Source organism: Pelobates fuscus, chromosome 8 (genome assembly GCF_036172605.1).
Source record: "Pelobates fuscus isolate aPelFus1 chromosome 8, aPelFus1.pri, whole genome shotgun sequence".
In the NCBI taxonomy this organism is placed as follows: domain Eukaryota; kingdom Metazoa; phylum Chordata; class Amphibia; order Anura; family Pelobatidae; genus Pelobates; species Pelobates fuscus.
The window spans coordinates 171,675,599-171,701,658 of NC_086324.1; the positions used below are offsets into that span (position 1 = coordinate 171,675,599).

Genomic DNA, 26,060 nt, shown 5'->3' on the forward strand with positions numbered 1-26,060 from the left:
AAATGTACACATGTACGCAGATGACACGGTAATCTATGCGAGCTATTCCGATCTACCGCAGCTTGAGGCTGTGCTCCAAGACCAGTTTACAGAGGTAGAAAAGTGGATCGCAAAAAACAAACTGTTCCTAAACACTGACAAAACTGTCACAATGATCTTTGGAACAGTACCTAAATTACACAAATTACACAATTCTCACCTATCCATCAAAACAATTTCAAATGGCACACTGACCGCAGTCCACTCTTTCAAATACTTGGGTATGATGTTAGACCCCAATCTATCTTTTGGCCTGCACATAGAAAAGCTTGCATCTAAACTTTATCCAAAACTAGGAGCCCTGTACAGAAACAAGTCCTGCCTAAGCCCTTCAGTAAAGGAAAAGATTGTACAGCAAATGCTGATGCCAATCATTGATTATGGGGATGTAGTATATGCATCTGCATCGCAATCCCACATTAATAAACTCAACACATTGTATAACTCGTTCTGCCGATTTGTGCTACAATGTAATTACAGGACCCACCATTGTGACATGCTAAAAGAACTAAACTGGCTGTCGCTGGAATCCAGACGCACCCTTCATCTTTCCAGCCTTGTGTTTAAGAGCTTTTCTGGGAAACTCCCACCCTACCTGAACGCAATGCTTTCCCCGGCTGTTCCCACTTCCTACAACCTCCGATCCAGTACCAACACTTTACTTAGTCTACCTCAATATAAAAAGAAAGCAGCCCGATCCTCCTTCTCCTACAGAGCACCGCATTTGTGGAACGACCTCCCGCACAAATTAAAATCTTCCCTAAGTTTAAAGTCCTTTAAGAGATCCTTCTCTACATACCTCAAAACAGAATGTACCTGTCATGGTTGATTATATATTTCCTACATGTTCTATGTTAAATGTTGTATATATTGTATATTAATTTTGTATTTTATTGTACACTAACTGTAACAATGCAATGATTTGTGGACCCAGGACATACTTGAAAACGAGAGAAATCTCAATGTATCTTTCCTGGTAAAATATTTTATAAATAAATAAATAAATAAATAAATTCTGCAGGCTGTAGGATCCAGAGTACAGAATTCTCTGTCATTCGTCAGGATATAGGATCCAGGGTACAGCATTCTCCGTCATTCGGCAGGATATAGGATCCAGGGTAAAGCATTCTGCGTCATTCGGCAGGATATAGGATCCAGGGTACAGCATTCTGCGTTATTCGGCAGGATATAGGATCTAGGGTACAGCATTCTCCGTCATTCGGCAGGATATAGGATCCAGGGTACAGCATTCGCCATCATTCGGCAGGATATAGGATCCAGGGTACAGCGTTCTCCGTCATTTGGCAGGATATAGGATCCAGGGTACAGCGTTCTCCATCATTCGGCAGCATGTAGGATCCAGGGTACAGCATTCTCCGTCATTCGGCAGGATATAGGATCCAGGGTACAGCATTCTCCGTCATTCGGCAGGATATAGGATCCAAGGTACAGCATTCTCCGTCATTCGGCAGGATTTAGGATTCAGGGCACAGCATTTTCCGTCATTCGGCAGGATATAGGATCCAGGGTACAGCATTCTCCGTCATTCGGCAGGATATAGGATCCAGGGTACAGCTTTCGCCATCATTTGGCAGGATGTAGGATCCAGGGTACAGCATTTTCCGTTATTCTGCAGGATGTAGGATCCAGGGTATAGCATTCTCTGTCATTCAGCAGGATATAGGATCCAGGCTACAGCATTCTCTGTAATTCAGCAGGATATAGGATCCAGGATATAGGATCCAGCATTCTCTGTCATTCGGCAAGATATAGGATCCAGGGTACAGCATTCTCTGTAATTCGGCAGGATGTAGGATCCAGGGTACAGCATTCTCCGTCATTTGGCAGGAAATAGGATCCAGGGTACAGCATTCTCTGTAATTCAGCAGGATGTAGGATCCAGGGTACAGCATTCTACGTAATTCGGAAGGCTATAGGATCCAGTGTACAGCATTCTCCGTCATTCGGCAGGATGTAGGATCCAGGGTACAGCATTTTCTGTCATTCGTCAGGATCGAGGATCCAGGGTACAGCATTCTCTGTAATTCGGCAAGATATAGGATCCAGGGTACAGCATTCTCTGTAATTCGGCAGGATATAGGATCCAGGGTACAGCATTCTCTGTCATTCGGCAGGAAATAGGATCCAGGGTACAGCATTCTCTGTAATTCAGCAGGATATAGGATCCAGGGTACAGCGTTCTCCGTCATTCGGCAGGATATAGGATCCAGGGTACAGCATTCTCTGTAATTCAGCAGGATATAGGATCCAGGGTACAGCGTTCTCCGTCATTCGGCAGGAAATAGGATCCAGGGTACAGCGTTCTCTGTAATTCGGCAGGATATAGGATCCAGGGTAGAGATGTCTGCTCCAATTACCAAACAAGCAGAAATTCATCAAAAGAAAAGAAATATTTTTGCAAAAGAAAAATCTTGGTGGGGGAACGAGAAAATTCTTCAGCTACCCCCTCCCTGTAGACACACATTAATGCAGAGACAGAAATCACTGACTGGAAGGACAAATTTAGAAGCCCGTACAGACAGACATGCAGGAGGATTTATATGTATCCGTATTGCCTGGGATGGAGTCATTTTTTATTTAATCTCCTTTTCTGTAACATGAGCATTGAAACTGGATATAGTTATCTAACAGAAAATTAAAGTATGGCTCCAGTGACAATCTCAATGCACAGCTCGATTTGAATAAATATGTGCGGTACCAATGGCGGCTCTGTATATATGTATTATAACATGCACACAGACTGCACAGACACATTGTAACACATGCGCGTGTCTGCACTGAGACATGAAAAGTGACAGCTGTCATTCCACACGTTCCTGTACCCTCAGCTGTTCCAGGGCCGAGCAGTGAGTCACAAATAACTGAGCCAGTGAGTGGGGGATGAGCTGGCACTCACAGTCCTCCTTCTGGACACACAGATCTACTGTGTACTTCGACAGGTCAGTCACACTCTGTCTCTATCTCCCCTACTCCAGCTCTGTCTGTCTCTTTTCCCTCTCTGTGTCCTGGCTCGCTCTCTCATTACCTCTCTGTCTGTCTCCCTGTCTCTACTCACTCTCTCATTCAATTTCCATGTCTCTCTATCTCCCTCTGTCTCTACTTGCTCTCACATTCCCTCTCTGTCTCTCTCTGTCTCTGCTTGCTCTCTCATTCTCTCTCTGTCTTTGCTCACTCTCTCATTACCTCTCTGTGTCTCTCTATGTCTCTGCTCTGTCTGTATCCCCCCCCCCCCCCCTTAACACACTCTCTTGTCTGCCAGCAGACTGCTGTTCCTGGTAATATCTTTGCAGAGAGACCCTGACTCCAAGCAGGTAACTTGCTGATAACAGGCTGTGATTTTAGTGTGACCTTGAACTGTGCTGTTTGTACCTCTCTCATCTCTCAGTGACAAATCCTCAGCCTGATATGCGAGGATCACTTACTACCCGTATACAATGACCCAATTATCTGTGATTGACCATTAACCATGCATTAATGTAAACTTAAAATCTGCAACTCTACTCTTAGGATCCCCCCAATTACCCTCAGAATCTGCCCTTCTGTTCTTAGGACACCCCTCCCCCCCTTCAATTATCCTCAGATCTGCCCCTCTACTCTTAGGATCCCAACAATTACCCTCAGAATCTGCCCTTCTGTTCTTAGGACACCCCCCAATTATCCTCAGATCTGCCCCTCTACTCTTAGGATCCCAACAATTACCCTCAGAATCTGCCCTTCTGTTCTTAGGACACACCCCCCCCCCTCCCAATTATCCTCAGATCTGCCCCTCTACTCTTAGGATCCCCACAATTCCCATCAGAATCTGACCAACATTAATATACTGCTAAAATCCCCCCCCCCGATTCCCCTCCGGATTAACTTAGTCACACTGATTAAATGCCATTTTAAGGAAACGTGCACACATAAAAATGTGCTGTGAAGAATTGGGGGGCTTAACACAATATGACCATATGATGGAACTGAATCCCCATGTTTGTTTGCTGAGAGGCTATTTATGTAGCCGTATAAGATATACAAATGTATTTTATGCTGTGCTGTCCTTTAATCTGTATATTGTATAACTTGTGATCCCTACAGCAGTACCACTCCTGCAAAATGCATGTTTCGGGTCCGCCCCCAATTCCCTTTTGTCTTTAATATGCCATTTTAACAGAGACTGCGCATTCACTCTGTAAATCTGCGCATTCACTCTGAGAATCTGTCCATTCACCCTGAGAATCTGACCATTCACCCTGAGAATCTGTCCATTCACCCTGAGAATCTGACCATTTGAGAATCTGTCCATTCACCATGAGAATATGTCCATTCACCCTGAGAATCTGACCATTCACCATGAGAATCTGTCCATTCACTCTGAGAATCTGACCATTTGAGAATCTGTCCATTCACTCTGTAAATCTGTCCATTCACCCAGAGAATCTGTCCATTCACTCTGTAAATCTGTCCATTCACCCAGAGAATCTGTCCATTCACTCTGTGATACTGACCATTCACCCTGAGAATCTGTCCATTCACCCTGAGAATCTGTCCATTCACCCTGAGAATCTGTCCATTCACCCTGAGAATCTGACCATTCACTCTGAACAAGATCCCCTTCATCCGTAAATCTTTGAATATCCAGTGCCGAGCTCATCAGCCTCCTTCCCTGTAGCTTTTCCTTTCAGTAACGTTGTCCCCGGAACTCCGAGGTCTTTTCTGATATTCTAATTAAAGTAACTGAAACTCTCCCATGGTACGTCTGATATACAGCAGGGCATGCTTTGCGGAAACCTAGGCTAGCGATACACAGAGGGCCTCATTCACTAAACAACAAATTATAGTGAAATCAAAAGTAAATGGCGATATCCTCCAACTAGACTATAATCACAGCTCGGCTAATCCAACCTTTATTTTGTAATTCTGATTTCAATAAGTCAGTGATTAGTTAATAAATTCGTCACAATGTATTATAGCCGTTTATATAGAAGTCAATATTGTACAGGTTGTCTTATTTTCCATCTCAGGGAAAATATAATGTAGTATTTACCATTTATGGAAAGGTTTTAGAAAAACCTCATGATAACGAATAAATAATATCTATCGAAAAAAGAGAAATTCCGGGGCAACATTGTAAATGTCGAGAAATCACCACGTGAAGCCTTAGAATAGAACTTGTGTAGATATACAGAAAAAAACAACAATAAACACACAAACACACACGCAATAAGTCATACCTTTCAAAATAAAACTCGTAAGAACACGCTAACTGTCCATCCTCTACCTGAGCAAAACACCTAGACCTTTACAACTAACTGACCGACTGCAGAAAAATTGTGACACTCTGGTAGATATCCCTGGCTGGTAAATTGTGACACTCTGGTAGATATCCCTGGCTGGTAAATTGTGACATTCTGGTAGATATCACTGGCTGCTAATTAGTGACATGCTAGTAGATATTCCTGGCTGGTAAATTGTGACACTCTGGTAGGTTTTGTGATCTAGAGTGAAGTTCATCAAATGTCTTTGATGTCTTCAGTAAGTTTCTGTGTGTCTTTCAGAATGTCGAAGCCTCAGTTGATGCAGGGTATGCAAAAGGATCTTACGTGCCAACTATGCCTTGAACTCTTCCGATCCCCTATCACCCCTGAATGTGGTCATACCTTCTGCCAAAGCTGCTTGACTGGGGCCACTAAGAACCAGGGTGAAAATGGATCTACACTGTGCCCAACATGCCAGGCTCCTTCTCGACCTGAGACCCTTCATATCAACCGTCAGCTGGAGCATCTGGTGGAAAGTTTCAAGAAGGTCCCTCAAGGCCACTGCCTCGAACATTTGGACCCATTGAGTGTTTTCTGTGAACAGGACAAGGAGCTCATCTGTGGCGTGTGTGCATCACTTGGCAAGCACAAGGGTCACAATATTATCACAGCTTCCGAGGCCTACAGCAAGATGAAGGTAGAATTCTGCTTACACCATTACACATTACTCAACACAAGTCTGCGTTGCCAGATACAAAACAACACATCTGGTTCTAAATGTGTTATAAAATGCAACACAACGTAATACAACACCTTATCCTACAATACAGCACAACACAACCCTATATTATACAATATTGTTCAACACAATCCTGTATTGTTAAAAACAATGCAACACAAGCCCATAATATACAATACCGTTCAACACAACTTTACATGATACAGCACAGTAACTTCAACACAACTCTGTATTATACAATACAGTTAAACACAACCTGTATGATACAGTTTAACACATCCCTATATTATACAATACAATAAACACAGCCCTGCGTTATATAGAAAAGGTCAACACAACCCAACATTATACAAGCCGGCTCAACATAACCCGACATTAACAATACAACCCAGTACATCACAACTCTGCATTATACAACACTCCACAACTGACACTTCCACTTCAACAAAACTCATACATAGAACTTGACACAACCCAATATTACACAACATAGCTCAACACACTGTTATAAAACAGATCAGTACAACTAAACCCACTAAGGGTTTAACACATTAAGGGTTTAACACGTAAGGGTTTAACCCCTTAAGGACCAAACTTCTGGAATAAAAGGGAATCATGACATGTCACACATGGCATGTGTCCTTAAAGGGTTAAATATAATTGTGGTCCATGTATTGTAAGGTTTGATGTAGTACATCTTTATTACTCCAGATTATAGAAATCCACATTAGCCAGGTGTTAGCCTTTGTGATGCAATACAACTGTACAGAAAGCAAATGTATCCAATTACATCAATATCCCCTCATTTACTTCACATAAACCCATTACATAGTTACATTAGCATTGACGGACATTGGTTAATATTTTTTACTCTCTCCTTCCCTCTAGAGGCAACTGCCGCAACAGCAAGTTCTCCTACAGGAGGCACGGCTAAAAAAGGAGAAGACAGTGGCCTTGCTGGACAGACAGGTGGCTGAGGTGCAGGTCAGTGTGAAACCACATTTTAAGAAGTTCCCACATTCTATTCCATTCTATTCCACCAGATTTAACCCCATGTCATGTTCTGGTACCTTGCTGTGACCAAAATCAGATGGGTAATATCTACATTTTCATATTCTTAAACCCTGCTAATTTCCTTTCAAAATATCCCAAAAATATCTCAAATTCTATATCCACATCCACTCCATCCTCTCTCCACAGGATACTGTGTCCCGGTTTAAGATCAGCGTGAGAGAACAGCTGAACATAATGAGGTCCTACCTCGATGTGATGGAAAAGTCACTGGCTCGGGAGGCAGATAAAGCAGAAAAGTCGGCGACTGCTGCTCTGGTGGGTGAGAGGAAGACCATGGCGCATTATCTGGAGCAACTCCAGCAGATGGAAGGAGTTCTGAAAGATGTGGAAGAACAAGAACAAACAGAGTTCCTCAGGGTGAGATTTACCTAGAACTTGATGGTCTCATGTAACTATACAAATCAATGGAAACCCCTATGTTTTCTTGTCAAAAAAACTTACACCACTTTTTTATTTCCCCCAGAAAATAAGCGTTGTTGGATCCAGGTAAAATACCTTTTTGTTTTCTTAATCTCTCTGGTCCATCTCCACTGTATAATTCTACTATCTCTGCACAGACCCTTCCATATCCTGTCCCACCATCTGTAGAGCTCCTGTATAGAACACAAACTCCATGTACACATAGGTATCAGCTGAATACTCCAGGTTCTACCAAGGTTCCAGTTTTACATCTTTGTTGCTTTTTATAATAGTCAGAGCAAGATCTTCACACCATCTTTCTGCCTTGCTATCCCTGCATGGACCCTTCTATTTCATGTCTCACTCCGTGCAGATCCTTCTAGATAGAATGCCTACTAACCTTCACATTCACATGTGATTCATACGCCAAGTTCGACGAAGTTTACAGCTTTATATCTCTATTGCTTTTATTAATAGATTGGGCAAAATCTTGTCTGAATCTCCCCCTCCTGGGCGTCTCGACATCCAGCTCCCCATCATTTCCGACGAGTTCAAGTTCCAGGTCTGGAGGAAAATGTTCAGAGCACTGCTACCAGGTTAGCATGAGTTTTAGAGGGTGAGTGTAAGGATGGTAGAGGGTATGAGTGTGAGAGTGAAAGAGTTAGAATGAAAGGTTTGAGGTGGATGTACATGGATTACATACTAAATCCAACTTTTGTCTACCACCATTTCAAAATCCTATGTAGCAAATTCAACCAATCCTGTGTATGGAGCTGCATGGGAAAAAATTACCAAAACATATATTTGTTCACTATTTATAGTTCCTTTCCCTAGCATTTTTATGGCAGTTCTTCTTTTTAAATCTCAGATACCCTTAGACACAATTCTAGAGTTATCTGTCACTCAGTAAAAAATAGAGAAATGAATACACAAAGCTCTATTATGTGTAGAACATTTTACGAGACAATATCATTTTCATTTAGAGATGTCTATAAAATATACCCCAGATAGTTTGCTCAAGCAATATGGCTCTTTGTCTCCTGAAGTTGGCCAGGGCCAACATTTGTGTAGTCATCCCCAGCTCATTCATCTTACTCTCTTTTTGTAACTTACCTAATTGTTCCAGGGCTCGAAAACCTCACATTCGACTCAGAAGCAGCTCAACAGAACCTAGTCATTTCTGCAGATGGAAAATCAGTAGAGTGCTCCGAGCACAAACAGGTAGTATCTGATGAGCCAACTCGATTTGACAAAGGCAACTGCCTAGTGTCCAAAGAAAGCTTCACTGATGGAGAACACTACTGGGAGGTCCTGGTGGAAGATAAACCAAGGTGGTCACTGGGCCTAATTTCTGAGACAGCAAATCGCAAAGGAAAACTTCATGCAAGTCCTTCAAACGGCTTCTGGATTGTGAGCTGCAAGGAAGGGAAAGTCTACGAAGCTCATGCCGAACAAAAGGAGCCACGGGTTCTCCGTGTGGATGGCCGGCCAGAGAAGATTGGGATCTACCTTAGTTTCTCTGATGGTGTGGTGTCTTTCTTTGATTCAGATGACGAAGACAATGTGAAACTGATGTACACCTTTCACGAAAGATTTTCTGGCCGACTCTATCCGTTCTTCGATGTCTGCTGGCACGACAAGGGGAAAAATGCCCAGCCGTTAAAGATTTTTGCACCTCAGTCTTAATCAAATAAGCATTAATGGCCTTAGGAATTGGGGTTTGTCAAGGAGAGGTTGGAATGTTTTGGGATTTTTTAACAATGAAAAATTAAGGAGTCAAAAAATAAATTACTTACCTGACCTGCTTTATGTTCTGAAGAATCGCTTGCTCTTCACAAAGTCTAATATGTAACCCTTTATTAATAAAAGGACTTGAATGGGTGCCATTCGCTGCGTCCCTATGCAAAGTTGTAGGCACCACAGTTTGTAGGAACTTAGCAACATTGTATAGAGCACCATGCACATTGTCAATGGTAAACCTTATCCAACAATAAATGTATTTTCTCATCACAATTTGTTTGCAATAAATGAAGTTAAATGCTGTATTGTAGTCAGTTTTGAAGGGTCTCTATTCTCTGTGATTGATCCAGGTCTTACCATAAAATATCACCACATATTCCATATATTACATACAACATGCTGGCTTCCCTAAATAACACTGGAACTGAGGGGAAAGTTTCTTCTACCATAGATTTAGAATGACCTGGCCCTCTGGATGCGGGCGATCTGTATGTTCCCTGAAATTTGTTGATATTGATATCTGATATTTTACGGTGTCTGATCCCAGCTTTCTCTGCTTTGTACCCTGTTATTTTAGGAACCGGTATAGACAGAATTCCTGGGATAATCAATGGGAAAATGGCAAAAAAAATGTAAAACACATTACTAGCAGGTGTCCCATTTGTGGTCAGGGGTTACAAAGTGACACTCCAGGGCAGCCATGGCTATTCGTGGCACGGTGTGGCATTTATTAGACAGTGCCACAGTTAGCCACCTCTGCAGCCCGCTTCAGAGCACAATTCCTTATATCTGTTAAAATTGAATTATTAAAAATATTTATATATCTCCAACCTCCTCTGCAAGGAAAGGAAAGAGACCAGAAAATGGAACCGGAAGAAATGTTTAGTGGTTTTCTAAATCATTCGTTTTATCCTTAGCTTTGCAGTTTGGTTTATAATTCACTCAAAGTCAGTATTTAGAGAATAAACCCTATCAAGGCATTTCACTGTGTGTACTGTCAAGAATTTTACAGATTTCTGTGCCACCAAAATTGTCATTTCGTTTGAATGTATTCGGACAAATGAAAAACGTGTTTCCTCCGTACCGAATTTCGTCCGTTTGTTCATTTTAGGACGAATTTCAGTCATTATTTTAATTTTGGAATTTAATTCGGACAAATTAAATTCTGATGCGTGTTGCGAGCCACGGCTACATTTTGCAGCTGTTCAGTAAATATCTCCCTAAATTGGTACACTTGCCATATTTAAAGGTACAAAATTAGGAAGCTGTTTAGTACATCGCTATCTACCAAGAGGCCGAAGGACCAAAATTATGAAAAGCCCTTCCTTTTCTTTCAGACAATGTTACTAATACTAAGTAAAACATTTTTAGTATTGGTAAATAAGGGAGGTTAAATCCTTCATCCTGTCCCTGCCCGCCGTAGGGGCATGAATACTAAACAGCGAGCAGCCAGTTTTGGCTCTCATGGTGGGGCACCTAAAACATCAAATAACTGGAGGGACATATTGTACCCCTGTGTCCCCATCCATGCCCTGCAATTGGGGACTATTAAAGTAAACAGGCGGGGTACCTTTTAGAGGAGGCTGCCCACCTCCAAAACTCACCTATGGCCCAGGGTGATGCTATTAAATAATTTGATCTGGGGGGACATAGTTCCCCCCAAGCCCTTGGTTACTCCCCAATAAAAATAATAATGTTTATTATTAGCTCCCACCCGTCGCCAATTGATGGGGATGAGGGGGACAATAGGGCCCCCAGTCGCTAGTTTTTTTCTTATGACAGTGAGCAGCTATTGGGTTCTTACTGTTTAGTTGACATGCCCCTACTCATGGCACGGCAAGCAAGGGCAGGAGGGAGGATTTTACCTCTCTTATACCATAGGGCAGGCATAGGCAACTTTCGGCACTCCAGATGTTTTGGACTACATCTCCCATGATGCTTTGCCAACATTATGGGTGTAAGAACATTATGGGGGATGTAGTCCACAACATCTGGAGTGCCAAAGGTTGCCTATCTATGCCATAGGGTGAGAAGGGGCATGGTGAGATTTAGGAAGCGGTGGGTTTTAAATATTACAAGGAGGGAGTCACGAGCAGCAACAAAAGAACAAATCACACAAAGAAATTGGTATGTGTTCATTCTTCTTGCAGACGAATGCCCAAATATAGAATTCAAAGTCAATTTCAAAATTTAGTCACGTACTTTTTTTCAATTCAGATTTTACATTTCAGCCTAAAAGTTTAAATTCACTTTGAATTCGTGAGGATACACTAGTAATTTCCTGGCAAAGAAACTAAGTGTATAACCGACAGCTAACCCACAGGAACTGGGTTTAGACATCTGAGCATCGTTAACTGGCAATGCATTCAGCAAACACCTGGTATTCAAAGGATTAAGCTTAAATTACATTCATTACCGCACAGGGCCCAGAAACGCCAGCTCCTACGGCCAAGGTTCAGTCTGGGTACACAGGATACACCAGGACTGGGCCCTCCGATTACAGCATTCCTTGGTCCACTTTGGGATAAGTCCTCCCATTCCAGCCCTGCTTATCCAGGACATTGAACTATAAAGAATTTTCCCATTGTTTTTTATGAGCGCACTTTAATCTTGACTGTAATAGAGAGCTGCAGTGGTTATGGTGTTTAGAGTGTACCTTTTAAACTGGACATTATGCACAGATTTTTCTAAACAATTAATTTTCAGACCCGATTGGTAAAATCAGAAATACTGAATTATAATCAAATATGAAGGTATAACAAACACGTACAAACAGCACTTTTAACCAGGACATGATTTGTGTACAATTGTATTAGCATTAACCATTAAAAAAATATGCTTAGTCCGTTAAAGCTGATGTCTTAACCGTGTGTTCTAATCAATTTTTAATACTTTAAAAATTGGTATTCTTGTGCAGTAAAATTGATTTGTCAGTGTTTTATTTAAACCAAGCGTTATTAAGGTTGCGTTGATATCTAAATGTGATTTAAACTCCTCACCCATTTAAGCAAAGTCTTTGATACACTATTGTCAGGGCCGGTGCAAGGATTTTTGCCTTTCACGATGTATTTTGACTTTCACGATATATTGTATAATAATGACTTATTAAAGCAATGTAATAAACCGATATCGTGACTTTCATGATGTATTGTATAATAATGATTTATTAAAGCAATGTGTGGAATAAATAGGGGATTTCCTCTGTTTACACCCAGTGAAAGTGAAAGTACTGTCACCAGCCCAGTCACATCACCCAGCAACCAGAACTGCCACAGTTTGGGGGTAAATGACACAGTGTGCCCCCTCACAGGGTTAATCCCAGCAGGCATGTTACCCCTGGGGTCCCATTAACCCTGTATTGCCTGGTACACACATAGGACACAGCCTGGAATGCTATGATACCAGGGTTAATACACAGCAATGACAAGGGGCCACGCATGCGCACTGACTGTGCGTCTAACCGGAGAGGGGGCTCTTTGCCTGGTTACTGATGATGCGGAGTTCAGACGGATTTTTGATTGGTCGGTGAGAAAGCAGTATATAAGGAGCGGGACTCCGCAGATGGGCTATTCTTTGGCTGTTGTCGGAGAGAGAGGATGAAGCTCCTGATTGCCAGCGCAGTGTTCCTGCTGGGAGTCAGCCTGGCATGGGCTGATACTCAGGATATCAGTGAGTGCTCACTCACCCTCACCACCCACTGTCTCTTAATAATATTCTCATCACTGACTGTCTCTTATACTCATCACTGACTGTCTCTTATTATACATTATTCTCATCACTCACTGTCTCTTATTATACATTATTCTTATCACTCACTGTCTCTTATTATTCTCATCACTGACTGTCTCTTAATAATATTCTCATCACTGACTGTCTCTTTTTATTATCTCATCACTGACTGTCTCTTAATATACTTCTAATCACTGACTGTCTCTTTTTATTATTCTCATCACTGACTGTCTCTTAATATACTTCTAATCACTGACTGTCTCTTTTTATTATTCTCATCACTGACTGTCTCTTAATATACTTCTAATCACTCACTGTCTCTTTTTATTATTCTCATCACTGACTGTCTCTTAATATACTTCTAATCACTGACTGTCTCTTAATATTCTCATCACTGACTGTCTCTTATTATTATTCTCATCACTGCCTGTCTCTTATTAAACTTCTCATCACTGACTGTCTCTTATTATTCTCCTGTCTGTCTCACTCACCTTCCATCTCATACTCAACTTAATGATACTCACTCACTGACACTCACCCTCCATCTCATACTCCAATAACTGACACTCACACTAACTTACAGACACCTTCTATCTCATACTCCGCTCTCAGCTACTCCCTCACTTACCCTAACATTATTATTATTATGGCAATTTATATAGCGCCAACAGATTCCGTAGCGCTTTACAATATTATTAGAGGGGGGATTTGACTATAAATAGGACAATTACAAGAAAACTCACAGAAACGAAGGGTTGAAGAGGGCCCTAAACGAGCTTACAGTCTATAGTCTATATCACTCACACTAACTGTTGTCACTCACCAGCTTACTGCCTGTCTCCTCGTCTCACTGACTGACTCACACTCACTCTTGCCATCTGTCCTACTCACACTCACTCTTGCCGTCTGTCCTACTCACACTCACTCTTGCCGTCTGTCCTACTCACACTCACTCTAGCTGTCTGTCCTACTCACACTCACTCTAGCTGTCTGTCCTACTCATTCTCACTCTAGCTGTCTGTCCTACTCACTCTCACTCTAGCTGTCTGTCCTACTCACTCTAGCTGTCTGTCCTACTCACACTCACTCTAGCCGTCTGTCCTACTCCCACTCACTCTAGCCGTCTGTCCTACTCCCACTCACTCTAGCTGTCTGTCCTACTCACACTCACTCTAGCTGTCTGTCTTACACTCAGTCACCCTTACATTCAGACTCACTCAAACTGTACTTACACTCCCACTCAGCTCCCTCTTCATCCTATTGGTTTCCATGGTGATTGCTCCACCAGTATCACTTTCAGAACCCTCACTGTCTCTAATAGTCTGTATGTGTGACTGTGGCTGTCTCATTGTGACTGTGGCTGTCTCATTGTGACTGGCTCTTTCTATTAATCTGCGTCACCTTGTGTCTCTCATTCTGCTTTTACTTTCATTTTCTCCTTCCCTCGTTTATTTCTTTCTTGTTGTTTCTAAGCGGATTTGATATCAGTTTGTATCGCTTCCTATAGCCTTGATTACTAAGTGTTATATTAATGGGGATTATTTCCTTGTCTGATTAGTGTATTTATTTAAATAGACGCTATTTCGCTGTGCAATTAAAGCTAAAATCTTATACAATTTCTACAATTCAGCTCTGTTTAATATTTTTAGATTTGTATTTATTTTTTGTCCCAAGGAACCATTCTAGGGACTTATCACCAAAATATCTCAAAGACAGACTGGAAAATAGGCGCTATCAATAAACAGTTTAATTTTCAGCGTTCCTGACCCCCACCCTCTTCCTGGAAATACACAGTCCCGTGTAATCCATTTGCGAGAGATTCCCTCGCTCTATCCCTCCAGGAGATATCCTGATCTCTCGTTAAGCCATTGCTTCTCTCAGAGTAGTGCCAGGGTGCAAGGCACATGTGCGGGTATTGCTATGGCGCCCTGCGGTTCTTGTAGAGAAGAATTTACACAAGATTCTAATTTCTCTCAGTGAGCGGCGTGAGCTTACTGTAGTGGTTCTGGTGTCTATAGCGTCCCCTGCAATGTTAGCACTGTTATCAATGCTCTTTCAGAAAAAACACCTTTAGTGGCAGTCACTCAGATGGCCACTACAGGTGCTTCCTGGGTCAGTGCTGCACAATACGCAGCACCTATGTTCAGCATCTCCACACACTGCATGGTGACGCTAAATGTTCCCCATAGAGATGCATTGACTCCTGACACATGAGCCATTGACTCGTGCATGCACAATAGCCTCCTAAATCTATCCTACATTAGTCTTCATACACACAGAAACCTTGTGGGATACATCTTAAAGGGACACTATGGTCACCAAAATAACTTTGGTGTAAAGATCATGCCTTTGAAGTTTCACTGCCGTCTAGGAGTTAAATTACTAGCCACACCTCCCCTGGCTGTGACTGACACAGCCTGCATGGAAATAAAATGCTTTCGTTTTCAATCAGATGTAACTTACTTTGAAAGTTTATATCTCCTGCTCTGTAAATTGAACTCTAATCAAACACAAGCGGCTCATGTAGGGTCTACCAAGCTAGTAACAGAACAGGAGATAAGAAATTCTAAATTAAACAGATTGTACAATAAATTAAGCGTAAACCTTAAATGACTCTTTGCAGGAAGTGTTTAGGAAGACTGTGTAAGTCACATGCTGGGAGGTGTGCCTAGGGATTCATATACAAAGTGATTTAACTCCTAAATGGCAGCGAATTAGGCAGTGAAACTGCAGGGGCACAATCTATACACTAAAACTACTTCATTAAGCTAAAATTGTTTTGTTGACTATAGTGTCCCTTTAAATCCATTAAATCATGTAATTGCCCCAACCGTCTCTTTTATTTTTTTGCTTTGTGTTTTTTTCCACAAAGTTTTCCACCGTTAAGTTAGTTGTGAAAATATCCTGTTAGTGTGAAATAATTAAAATAAAAACCACCGTTGGCAAATCGGCAAATTGCTCACTCTGTACAGATTCCAGAGGATTTCTCAGTATCTATAATCTGACTGATTACACCACTGCGGAGAGATTTATCAAGGATAACCTGGTGCTATATTGGGTGCAAAGTGAGACATTCTGTTGGTTTCCATGGAGATGGTTCATTATTTAGCATATTCTCCAATACATCACCCATTTTTGCCTTGATAAAGCTCTTTAAAGGGACATTATAGTCACCCAGACCACTTCAGCTCAATTAAGTGGTCTGGGTGCAATGTCCCTCAGGTTTTAACCCTGCACATGTAAATATAGCAGTTTCAGAGAAACAGCCGCGAGAGGAGCTTCTGCGACGCTTGATGCGAAAATCGCATCCAGCGTGCAGAACGTCCATAGGAAAGCATTCAGAAAGCCCGCGGCTCTTGCCACGCATGCGTATTCGGCTCCACTCGGGAGCTGACATCGGTGGGGGAGGAGCGGTCACCGGAGCTGGCTTAAGGTAAGTGGCTGAAAGGGGTTTTAACCCCTTCAGCCCAGCGGGAGGGGGACCCTGGGGGACCTAAGGTGTATATAGTGTCAGGAAAACGGGTTTGTTTTCCTGACACTATAATGATCCTTTAATAAATTGTTTAATTCATAAAAAAAACGGTTTCTCTTGAAATCGCCTCTTTTATGAAGTAACGAAGAGGGGACACTTTTAACTCTTAAAGGGGTTCAGCAAGCTGAGGTTTGTAATCTCCCTTTAACAAGAGAATTGCAAAATTAGACATAAAATGCTGCTTAGGAATAATAGGCAGTTTTTACAATATTTAATGATTTGGATTTTCAATTCCTATTTTAGCGATTATTGCGGATACTGAACGCGTGTAGATGTATTTACCCGTTTATGTATTAAAATAAAGTGAGCTTAAATCACTAAACCAGGATAGACAAATTGCGTCGGGCTATTTTTGCATGAAATTTGCCGTTTTCGTATTCTTTGTAAACTATTCCCAATTTGGCAAAAAAAAAAGGAACCAATTTTGTGTTTCTGATGGAATTCTAGGGCGCTGGGGAAAATGACATCATTCAGTTCAAGTAGCCGAATTGTAACTTCAGATGAGATGATTATAATTCCAAATTGGCCTGTTTTAGCCTAGATTTTGCAGTTTTGTTCGTAATTTACTGCAGTTTGGTGCTCCGTGGATAACCTTCCGTGTATTTTAAAGCGTTCAGTGTAAGTGACATTGGGAACATATTGTAAGGATTTATTTATTAAATGGCTACGCCAAGAACTATGACTACTTCAGAGTTTAATAGATTATTCATTGAATTGAGAACTCAAAGGGAATTTCAAATCTAAGACTCGAAAAATTCTCCAAAGTGCTTCCATTTTTTCCTAGTTTTGCCTTAAAATTTAAAAGGATTATAAATTCCAAACAATTCTTACTTTTATTAAAAACTGCCTGCAAGAATTGATAACTGCAGTGGATTGAAAATTTAACGGACACATTCAGGCTAAACTAGCTGACTTGGAAAAATTCAACAGCTTCACAATCATCCCAGTGCGGCTATTTTAACCTGAATTACTCAGTTCAGATTTCAATAAACTAAGCTTGGTATTTTAGTGTAAAACTGAAAGCTATCGCCTGTCTCCAACATTCACTATTACCATTTACTGCAATTTGCTATAAATCTAATTCATGCGGACCTAGTCATCCCATATCGCTTTTTATTGGCGGTCAGACATTTAGATTGTGAGCTCTTGGGGATAGAAATGTAGTTGGAGTCTCAGCACATTCTAGTTCAGTGTTAGTCTATGGCATTCCCAGAAACTACTTATTTTATATTTTACGATGTGCTATTGTGTGTGTGTGTACATATCTTCCACATATATCTAATAAATCTTGGTTGCTGTTTTTTTTTTCCCAGCTTTTTATTGTACACTTAGTGATGAGTCACAGCAAATCTTGTGCTAATTATTTTTAAAATCCCCGAATTTCTCTTGTGGCTGCCATCTTGGATGTGCCCAGTTGGTGCTTTATTCACCTATCTTAGTGATTACGCTTTTTTGAAAAAGTGATTTACCAGATATTTTTCCAAATAAATATGTAGATTATTTGTCCAGTATAGCTCTCCTGAGTTTTTTTTAATTTTTTTTATTATGACTGCCTGTCAACAAAATGACTAGCACAGACACTGGGTAAGATTGGGATTAAAACAACCAAATGGACAGAAAGGGGTTCAAGGAGACTAGGAAGTGAAAACATTTTGGGGCATCATGGAGGTCAAGGGTGGTCGCCGATTTAAGCAAAACTATCTGTAAGGAAAGAATTGATAGAAGGCTACGGATTGGCATGTTGGCAAGGCATGCTTTGAAAATGGCTCCTGTCTTGTCCGCAAGAGCTGTAGTTTGTTATTGGTTCTAATGTTGTGACATCATACATGATGTAACCCTTGTTCTCTCTCTCTCTCTCTATTGCCTGCGCATTTCTAGGAGACCCAAAGGTGCGCGTTTACTTAGAAAAACCAGTGGAATTTGGCGTCAAAAACAAGATGCTCTGTTACGTGTATGACTTCCATCCTCCACTAATTAAAATCGGCATGCATTTAAATAAGGAAGAGATCCCCAATGCCCATCAGAATGACATGAAATTCAATCAGGATTGGTCCTACGAAATGCTGAAATATGTGGAGATCACCCCAAAGCAGGGAGACAAGGCTACATGCACCGTTAGCCACAATGGACAAGAGCCAAAGACCTACGAGCTGAATTGGAGTAAGAACTTGCCATTAGCACAACATCACCGTTATGTCAGCACAGCTTTGGGAGATCTGTCGGTTTAGCCCCTTAAGGACACATGACATGTGTGACATGTCATGATTCCCTTTTATTCCAGAAGTTTGGTCCTTAAGGGGTTAGGGTGTGGGAATAAGGTCTGAGCTAGGCACTCAGTCATTGCCCCCCTCTCCCCTTGTTACATGAAACCTGCTCTTCAGAGAGCTTGTGATTTATACACTAAACACTGCAAAACTCACTTTACTGAACATATCCCCATGTTGTAAGGATTAAAAATTACTTATTTTCAAATGGGGATATTACACGACAAAACTTTGTTATTAAATTATTAATTTATTTAAAAGGCCGGTGGCTTATAATTTGCAATTCCTATTTTAGTGATTATTGCTGATAATGAACGTGTGTAGATGTATTTAGCCGTTTATGTATTACAGTAAAGTGAGCTTAAATCGTGTGCAGTTTAAAGACCCCCTCTCATCCTAGGTTGTTACTAGGGGAGTTTGTTACTTGGCCCAGCAGGTGGTATGTAAGTGGGTGGGAAACCTGAGTGTAATGAACTCCCTTTTATTTTTCAGTGTAATACACTTTTCCAAAGCTTGGTGACTGGCATCCGATACTCATTCTCCAAAAGAAACAATCCTGCCCTCACCCCCACCAGCGATGAATGTGACCACACTGACCAAATAGCCGACTGTCAGCCATGAAGTTGTCTGATCTCCATTTCTTCTGATACCTGAATGACATGCGACCAGCCCGAGACTTTATCTCGATAAAATACTTTTTGTGTGTATACATCTTCCTGCTGATTGTTGTCTATAATCTTATATACTGAGCATATCAGCCACAAAATGTTATTCGCACAGATTAAAAGATATAACTACCTAAAGAATGAGCACACCTAGTGAGATGTCTACAACACAGAGGTCGGGGAATATGTAACATAAATTCTACATTTGACCAATAGTCACGTATATAGAAATAAAGATTAAGGCTGCAGTGGCTATCACAGTGTAAACATCAATTCGCACTCCACAGCCCAAAAACACTTCCGCTTGCTGAAATGCTTTATGGGTGAGGAGTATCTTCATTTAACCCCAGTTTATAAAAGTGCCCATTTCAATAAGAAATCATCACTCTTATCAAGTAACTATGGGACGCTCCCATGGCATCCAAACAGCCAGGTAGGGTTGCAGCCTCCTACTGTTGGCTCTCCTGATATAAAAGAAGTGGCAGGCACAAGACGGCACGTTTACTGTAAAGAGACCTGAAAGTCTCTTTGATGGTTAAACTTGGCGTTAGAGATTCCTGAAAATCTTTTCGGCATATCCTAACCCAAATCCAAAATTAACAAGCACTTTTTTTTTTTTTTTTTAAACCCATCCCAACCTTAATGTTTCGCAATAGTTTTTGAAAAGCAGAACTCACATTAGACCCAGCGATTCTTGTTTCCATTTCATTCTAATTTGTGTATTCTAATTAACTTTATATTTGTGTGAGTATTTGGTGCAACCAAGCATGTTAGTTTTACTAGGTGCCCAGTAAGCCCTTCTGCATTGGCTATTGCTTAATGATTTGATCTGTCTTAAATTGCCTACTTTTATTTTGGGCAACATAGTATCACATTATGATAAAGATTTCTGGAATATTACAAACGCATATATCAAGAATTTACATACACTGCTTGCTCCTTGCTTTATAGAACCGCTAAGCTTCAAATAAAATACGCTGTTAATCATCTGATTGCTTAAATTCATTGGGATTCATTGAGTGTGTTTAAGATTAAATTTTCTATTCAAAAATAAATTTTAAAAAAGTCAGTTTTGCAGACTTTATTTGTAAATGTTGGGGATATTTTTGTTGTGTTTTTTTTCTATTTTTTTTTTTTTTATTGATTTAAAATAAATTAATAAAACACAGAATGAGTGTCTGTAGTTTTAAGACTGGTACACGTTCCTCCGTCCAGACTTGAAAATCCATAAGAAAACGTGTGATGCTGTTTGCTTTTATTTATTTATGTAGAATGCAGGCCAGGGCAATGGAAGGCGATAAAAAGAAAGATTTGATTTGTTTCTTCTCCTCTTAACTATGTTCACTTACCGAATTCTAACATTGATTTTACAGGGTGCTAAGGCGGCGACGCTCCATGATACAGGTACATACTGCACAGAAGAGCTATAGCTCAGAAGAGGTAGAATAATGCCATTTTCCTATCGTATAATTGTAAAAAAAATAAAAAATTATTTAAATGTGGATTCATTATGAAAGGGGAATGGTTCATATAACACATTTCGTGCAGATACCAGAAGGGAAACAGAATTAGGGTTTGAACTTTCTTTGTAATAGAGGTTTGATTGCATGGTGATCTTTTATTTTAAGGGGACATTCAACTGTCCAGATCAAAAATATAATCACTTTTTAGTAGATATGCCACTAAAATGTTTAAATTGTGCGTTTTTTTCCCCTTGAGATATATCTAAAAAAATCAAAAAAGCTTGCAAAAGCTGCAGATCACTTGTCTGTAGCCTTGGCAAGTGCTCACCATTTAATCCCGCCCAGACTTCCTGTGTTTTATTTATTTTTAAACATCTTACACACCCCCTGTGCTGTCAATCACACAACCAGTTCTGTTACTTCCTGTTTTTTTTAGCTCAGTGGAACTAAACTCAAGTGGCAGCAATTGCTCAGAGTACCTGCCTTGCAAAGACTTCTCATTGAGCTGCATTGGGAAGTCTGTGATTGGACAGCCACAGAAAGTCTGGGCGGGGTTAGAGGGGGAGGGCTTGTAAAGACTTCTCATTGAGCTGCATTGGGAAGTCTGTGATTGGACAGCCACAGAAAGTCTGGGCGGGGTTAGAGGGGGAGGGCTTGTAAAGACTTCTCATTGAGCTGCATTGGGAAGTCTGTGATTAGACAGCCACAGAAAGTCTGGGCGGGGTTAGAGGGGGAGGGCTTGTAAAGACTTCTCATTGAGCTGCATTGGGAAGTCTGTGATTAGACAGCCACAGAAAGTCTGGGCGGGGTTAGAGGGGGAGGGCTTGTAAAGACTTCTCATTGAGCTGCATTGGGAAATATGTGGTTTCAATTGATATTCTAAAATGAATAAAAGAAGACACTTCACATAAACGATTTCCGCAAACATGCTTTAGGGGTCCAGAGTGTCCTTTAATGTAATAGTTTTAAAAGGAGAGTGAATGCCTTACGACAGCACAAATGAATGAATCACTGCATAGGTATTAAAAGCAGGATAATATTAAGGTATAAATAATACACCTAATTTAATCAGCTATGCACGATGTATCTATGTATCAAGTCTTAACATGTACATTGTGTAGTAGATATGAGTTTACACAAAAGTGTGACTAATCTTCAAATGATCTTGCTCACATCTTTTTCAAACTATGTTGGGAATTAAAAAGCCTCTTTCAAATGGAAGGCCTAATTAGCTAAAATGAGAACATTCAAGTCCACTTTATTCTCAATTCCGAAAAAAAATCTACTTTTTCTGAATTCCAAGCAGTTTGCACTTCGGTAAATACCCCTAAAAAAAAAGAGGAATGCTTAGCAAATGGGGAATCTAGTTTATAAAGAAATAAGGATGCTGGGAAGGCATAAACTCCTTTGTTAATTATTGTAGTCGCTTTTTACAGATAGCAATGCCTGCTGCAGGTATTCTGACAACTACACCAGAAAATAGGATAAGTCAAATGATTTGAATAGCTCTTCATATAAACTTCTAAATTTGCATTCCTCTGGTCTCATATTCTTTCTAACAGATTAAATATTTAGCAAATGGTTGTGCATGGATTGCAGTTTTGGTATTTCAAATTAATAATAGTTTAATTATGTTCTATCCTACCGGCATTCCTAATACACAGTGGTTTGAGTTAACGTCTGATTTGCAAAACGTTAGCCAACAGAGCGAGTTGTAAGAACACGGAGTAAAACCTATCTCAGGAGACGTACAGTTCCCTCCAGTTCTGTTATCTTGGGGGTCAACGCTGAACACAATGCTGTTTGGTGAATAGACAGATTCTTGCGCATAGTGTATGACAGAGTTTATTTGCACATTTTGCAAACTCAGCTTGATTTCCTAAATGATGCAAATGAAGTGTACATTGTAGAAAAGAGGGAAATGTATTTCGTTCTTAAATATATATAAATATCTACTCTGATATTCATTGAAACAAAAGTTCAAATTTCAAGATACGTATACATTAGAGCTAGGCTGTGACCACCAGTGACATTGTCACATGATTATATGAATTTGAATTATCAGAGAAGGAATATTTTGGACCAAAATGGTCAAGTTCGAAAAATTCTCTGTATGGCCTACTTTCACACCTTTTCAATTCCATTGTATCTTTTTACAACTGACAATTTAATATCATTTGAACTGTAGTCTTGTAATTGGCTTGAATAGTCCAGAATAATATGTTTTTTTTTGTAAGAGCAAGCCTGCTTAATTACTAGTATTGTGTTAAAGCGACAATTCACTTTTTTTAATTAGTGTATATGTATAACAGCTTGCAAAAGCTGCTGTTCTCTTGTTTGCAGCCTTTACAAGCCCTCCCCTTCTACCCCCACTTAGACTTTCTGTGGCCGTCCAATCACAGACTTCCCAATGCAGCTCAATGAGAAGTCTTTGCAAGGCAGGTGCTCTGAGCAATTGCTGCCTCTTTGCCACTGAGCCACCAAACCAGGAAGTAACATACTAGTTACATAGTTACATAGGCTGAAAAGAGACATATGTCCATTAAGTTCAGCCTTCCTCACATTTGTTTTTGCTGTTGATCCAAAAGAAGGCAAAAAAAAAACAGTTTGAAGCACCAATTTTGCAACAAGCTAGGAAAAAAAATCCTTCTTGACCCCAAAATAGCAATCAGATTAATCCTTGGATCAAGCAGCAATTACCCTACATTGAAAGATTATATCCTTGAATATTCTGTTTTTTGCAAGTATGCATTTAGTTGCTGTTTGAACATCTGTATGGACTCTGATAAAACCACTTCTTCAGGCAGAGAATTCCACATCCTTATTGTTCTTACAGTAAAAAAACCTTTCCTTTGCCTTAGACAAAATCTTCTTTCTTCCAGTCTAAACGCATGGCCTCGTGTCCTATGTAAAGTCCGGTTTGTGAATAGATTTCCACACAATGGTTTGTATTGGCCCCGAATATATTTGTATAATGTTATCATATCCCCTCTCAGGCGATGTTTTTCGAAAATAAAGAGGTTTAAATTTGTTAAATGTTCTTCATAGCTGATATGTTCCATTCCTTTTATTAATTTTGTAGCCCACCTCTTCACTTTTTCTAGTGATATAATATCCTCCTTTAGAACAGGTGCCCAAAATTGGTCTTACCAGTGATTTAAAATGTGGTCTTACCAGTGATTTATAAAGAGGCAAAATGATATTCTCATCCCGAGAATGAATGCCCTTTTTCATGCATGACAATACCTTACTGGCCTTGGCCACTGCTGATTGACATTGCACATTGTTGCATAGTTTGTTGTCTATAACAATTCCCAAGTCCTTTTCGTGTGTTGATATCCCTAATTCACTTCCATTAAGGGTATACGTTGCTTATGTATTCTTTACGCCGAAGTGCATAACTTTGCATTTTTCAACATTAAATTTCATCTGCCATTTGAGTGCCCAGCCCCCCAGTCTATCTAAATCCCTCTGCAGCAAAGTAATATCTTTGCTCACATTGTATTACTTTACAGAGTTTTGTGTCATCTGCAAACACTGAAACATGACTTCCAATGCTTATTTAGAAGATGTTAAATAGAAGGGGTCCCAGAACAGAACCCTGAGGGACACCACTTACCACTTTTGTCCAGCTTGGAAATATTCCATTAATGACAACTCGTTGTACTCTATCCTTAAGCCAATGTTCTACCCAAGATGGGCTGTCTGATTGACAGCCAGGGGGGTGTAACCAGTTAATTTATAAAGTGACCATTTCTATTGATATCTGCACTTTTTGCAAAATGAATAAAATATGAAGCACTCTTTTTTTAAGTCAATCATTCGTTTATTGAGGCAATTAGAAATATCATCCAGAATTAAGAAATATGGAGTTAGTGCACGTGAACAAGTCAATAATGAAAGTAAACCTTGTAGTAGCTCAGCCTAATTTTTCTAATAATAAGCCAAGTAAACTAGATAAACAGGCTAGGCAGACACGTCCAGGCAAGGAACTCGTCTATGCAGTCAGGCTACGAAGTTAGTCTAGTCGTGGTGAGAAAAGTGTATTATGGAGGTAACAACCTCGGCAGCCATATCTTAAAGTCGACCCTTACGGCACCATGGCTCAATTAACTCACTGAGAGAGTAAACATGATGATGTAGGTCAGGCATAGGCAACCTTTGGCGCTCCAGATGTTATGGACTACACCTCCCATGATGCTTTACCAGCATTATGGGTGTAATAGCATTAATGGAGATGTAGTCCACAACATCTGGAGTGCCAAAGGTTGCCTATCCCTGATGTAGGTAATACCACAGTAGGGGCTCATAGGTTGTGACCAAGATGAAGACTAGACATACTGTCAAAAATGCACCTAGGGTAAGCCATTAGTCAATTTGACCTTGACGTTGAGGTATGTACGATAAAATAGTGCGTTCGCACGAGGAGTTTATCCTGCACCTCCGCTAACTGCAGTGATTGGCACACTGCCAACCCAGCATAACTAGAGCATACTACAGGGTGGCAACAAGGGTCGTCGGTAGGTTTCACCCTATTCCCGTGCGTTCCACGAATGTCCCGTTATGAGACCAAATCCCATGTTTCAGTTGGTGGGCGTACAGTGGCCCCAGGCCTTCTGAGGAACCAAAATGTCAAGCATGTCAAACTCAAAGTCTGGCACGGGCCACATAAACAAGGTTTAAGTTTATGTGGGCCACAAAAAAAATATTTTCATAGAAACTTAGGTTTATTTTAAAAAGTGCAGTTTAAAAAAAAAAAAAAAACACCATCCCCCTCTATTAAACCACAACACCCTCACCACCCTGTGCCAAATCTAATTCCTCTTGTTACTTGTTATAACCCTGTGAAGGTGGAGCACGTCGATGTCACGTGGCGTTGCGTGCCTCCATGCACCTCCAGGTACTCCACTGTCCAGTCGCAGCCAATGTAACACTGACCAACACACTCACACTCACTGACAGACACACTCACTCACTGACAGACACACACACTCACAGACACACACACTCACAGACAGACACACACAGACATACTCAATGCTTTCCTATGGACGTTGGCGTCTTCTCACTGTGATTGTCAGTGAGACAGCCACTAGAGGCTGGATTAACCCTCAGTGAAACATAGCAGTGTCTCTGAAACTGATATGTTTTCAGCTGC

General features: G+C 40.6%; 2 protein-coding genes across 2 annotated transcripts; both read left to right on the forward strand.

Moving 5' to 3' along the window:
* Positions 1-2,974: 2,974 nt before the first annotated feature.
* On the forward strand, positions 2,975-9,553 carry TRIM72 (tripartite motif containing 72). The gene is made up of 8 exons (XM_063430817.1): positions 2,975-2,999; positions 3,323-3,371; positions 5,598-5,994; positions 6,925-7,020; positions 7,237-7,467; positions 7,574-7,596; positions 7,987-8,105; positions 8,636-9,553. The coding sequence occupies exons 3-8, from the start codon at positions 5,599-5,601 to the stop codon at positions 9,193-9,195; spliced, it is 1,425 nt and encodes a 474-aa protein (XP_063286887.1). The 5' UTR covers positions 2,975-2,999; positions 3,323-3,371; position 5,598; the 3' UTR covers positions 9,196-9,553.
* Positions 9,554-12,809: 3,256 nt separating this feature from the next.
* Positions 12,810-20,053, forward strand: B2M (beta-2-microglobulin). Its single transcript, XM_063430812.1, has 3 exons — positions 12,810-12,918; positions 18,389-18,670; positions 19,267-20,053. The coding sequence occupies exons 1-3, from the start codon at positions 12,846-12,848 to the stop codon at positions 19,269-19,271; spliced, it is 360 nt and encodes a 119-aa protein (XP_063286882.1). The 5' UTR covers positions 12,810-12,845; the 3' UTR covers positions 19,272-20,053.
* Positions 20,054-26,060: the final 6,007 nt, after the last annotated feature.

Excerpts from the sequence above, each read along its gene's own strand:
- TRIM72 (XM_063430817.1), top strand. The coding sequence starts at position 5,599 with ATGTCGAAGCCTCAGTTGATGCAGGGTATGCAAAAGGATCTTACGTGC. Across the intron at positions 7,468-7,573 it reads AACAAACAGAGTTCCTCAGG|AAAATAAGCGTTGTTGGATC; the intron begins GTGAGATTTACC and ends TATTTCCCCCAG. Across the intron at positions 8,106-8,635 it reads GTTCAGAGCACTGCTACCAG|GGCTCGAAAACCTCACATTC; the intron begins GTTAGCATGAGT and ends TAATTGTTCCAG.
- B2M (XM_063430812.1), top strand. The coding sequence starts at position 12,846 with ATGAAGCTCCTGATTGCCAGCGCAGTGTTCCTGCTGGGAGTCAGCCTG. Across the intron at positions 12,919-18,388 it reads GGCTGATACTCAGGATATCA|GAGACCCAAAGGTGCGCGTT; the intron begins GTGAGTGCTCAC and ends GCGCATTTCTAG.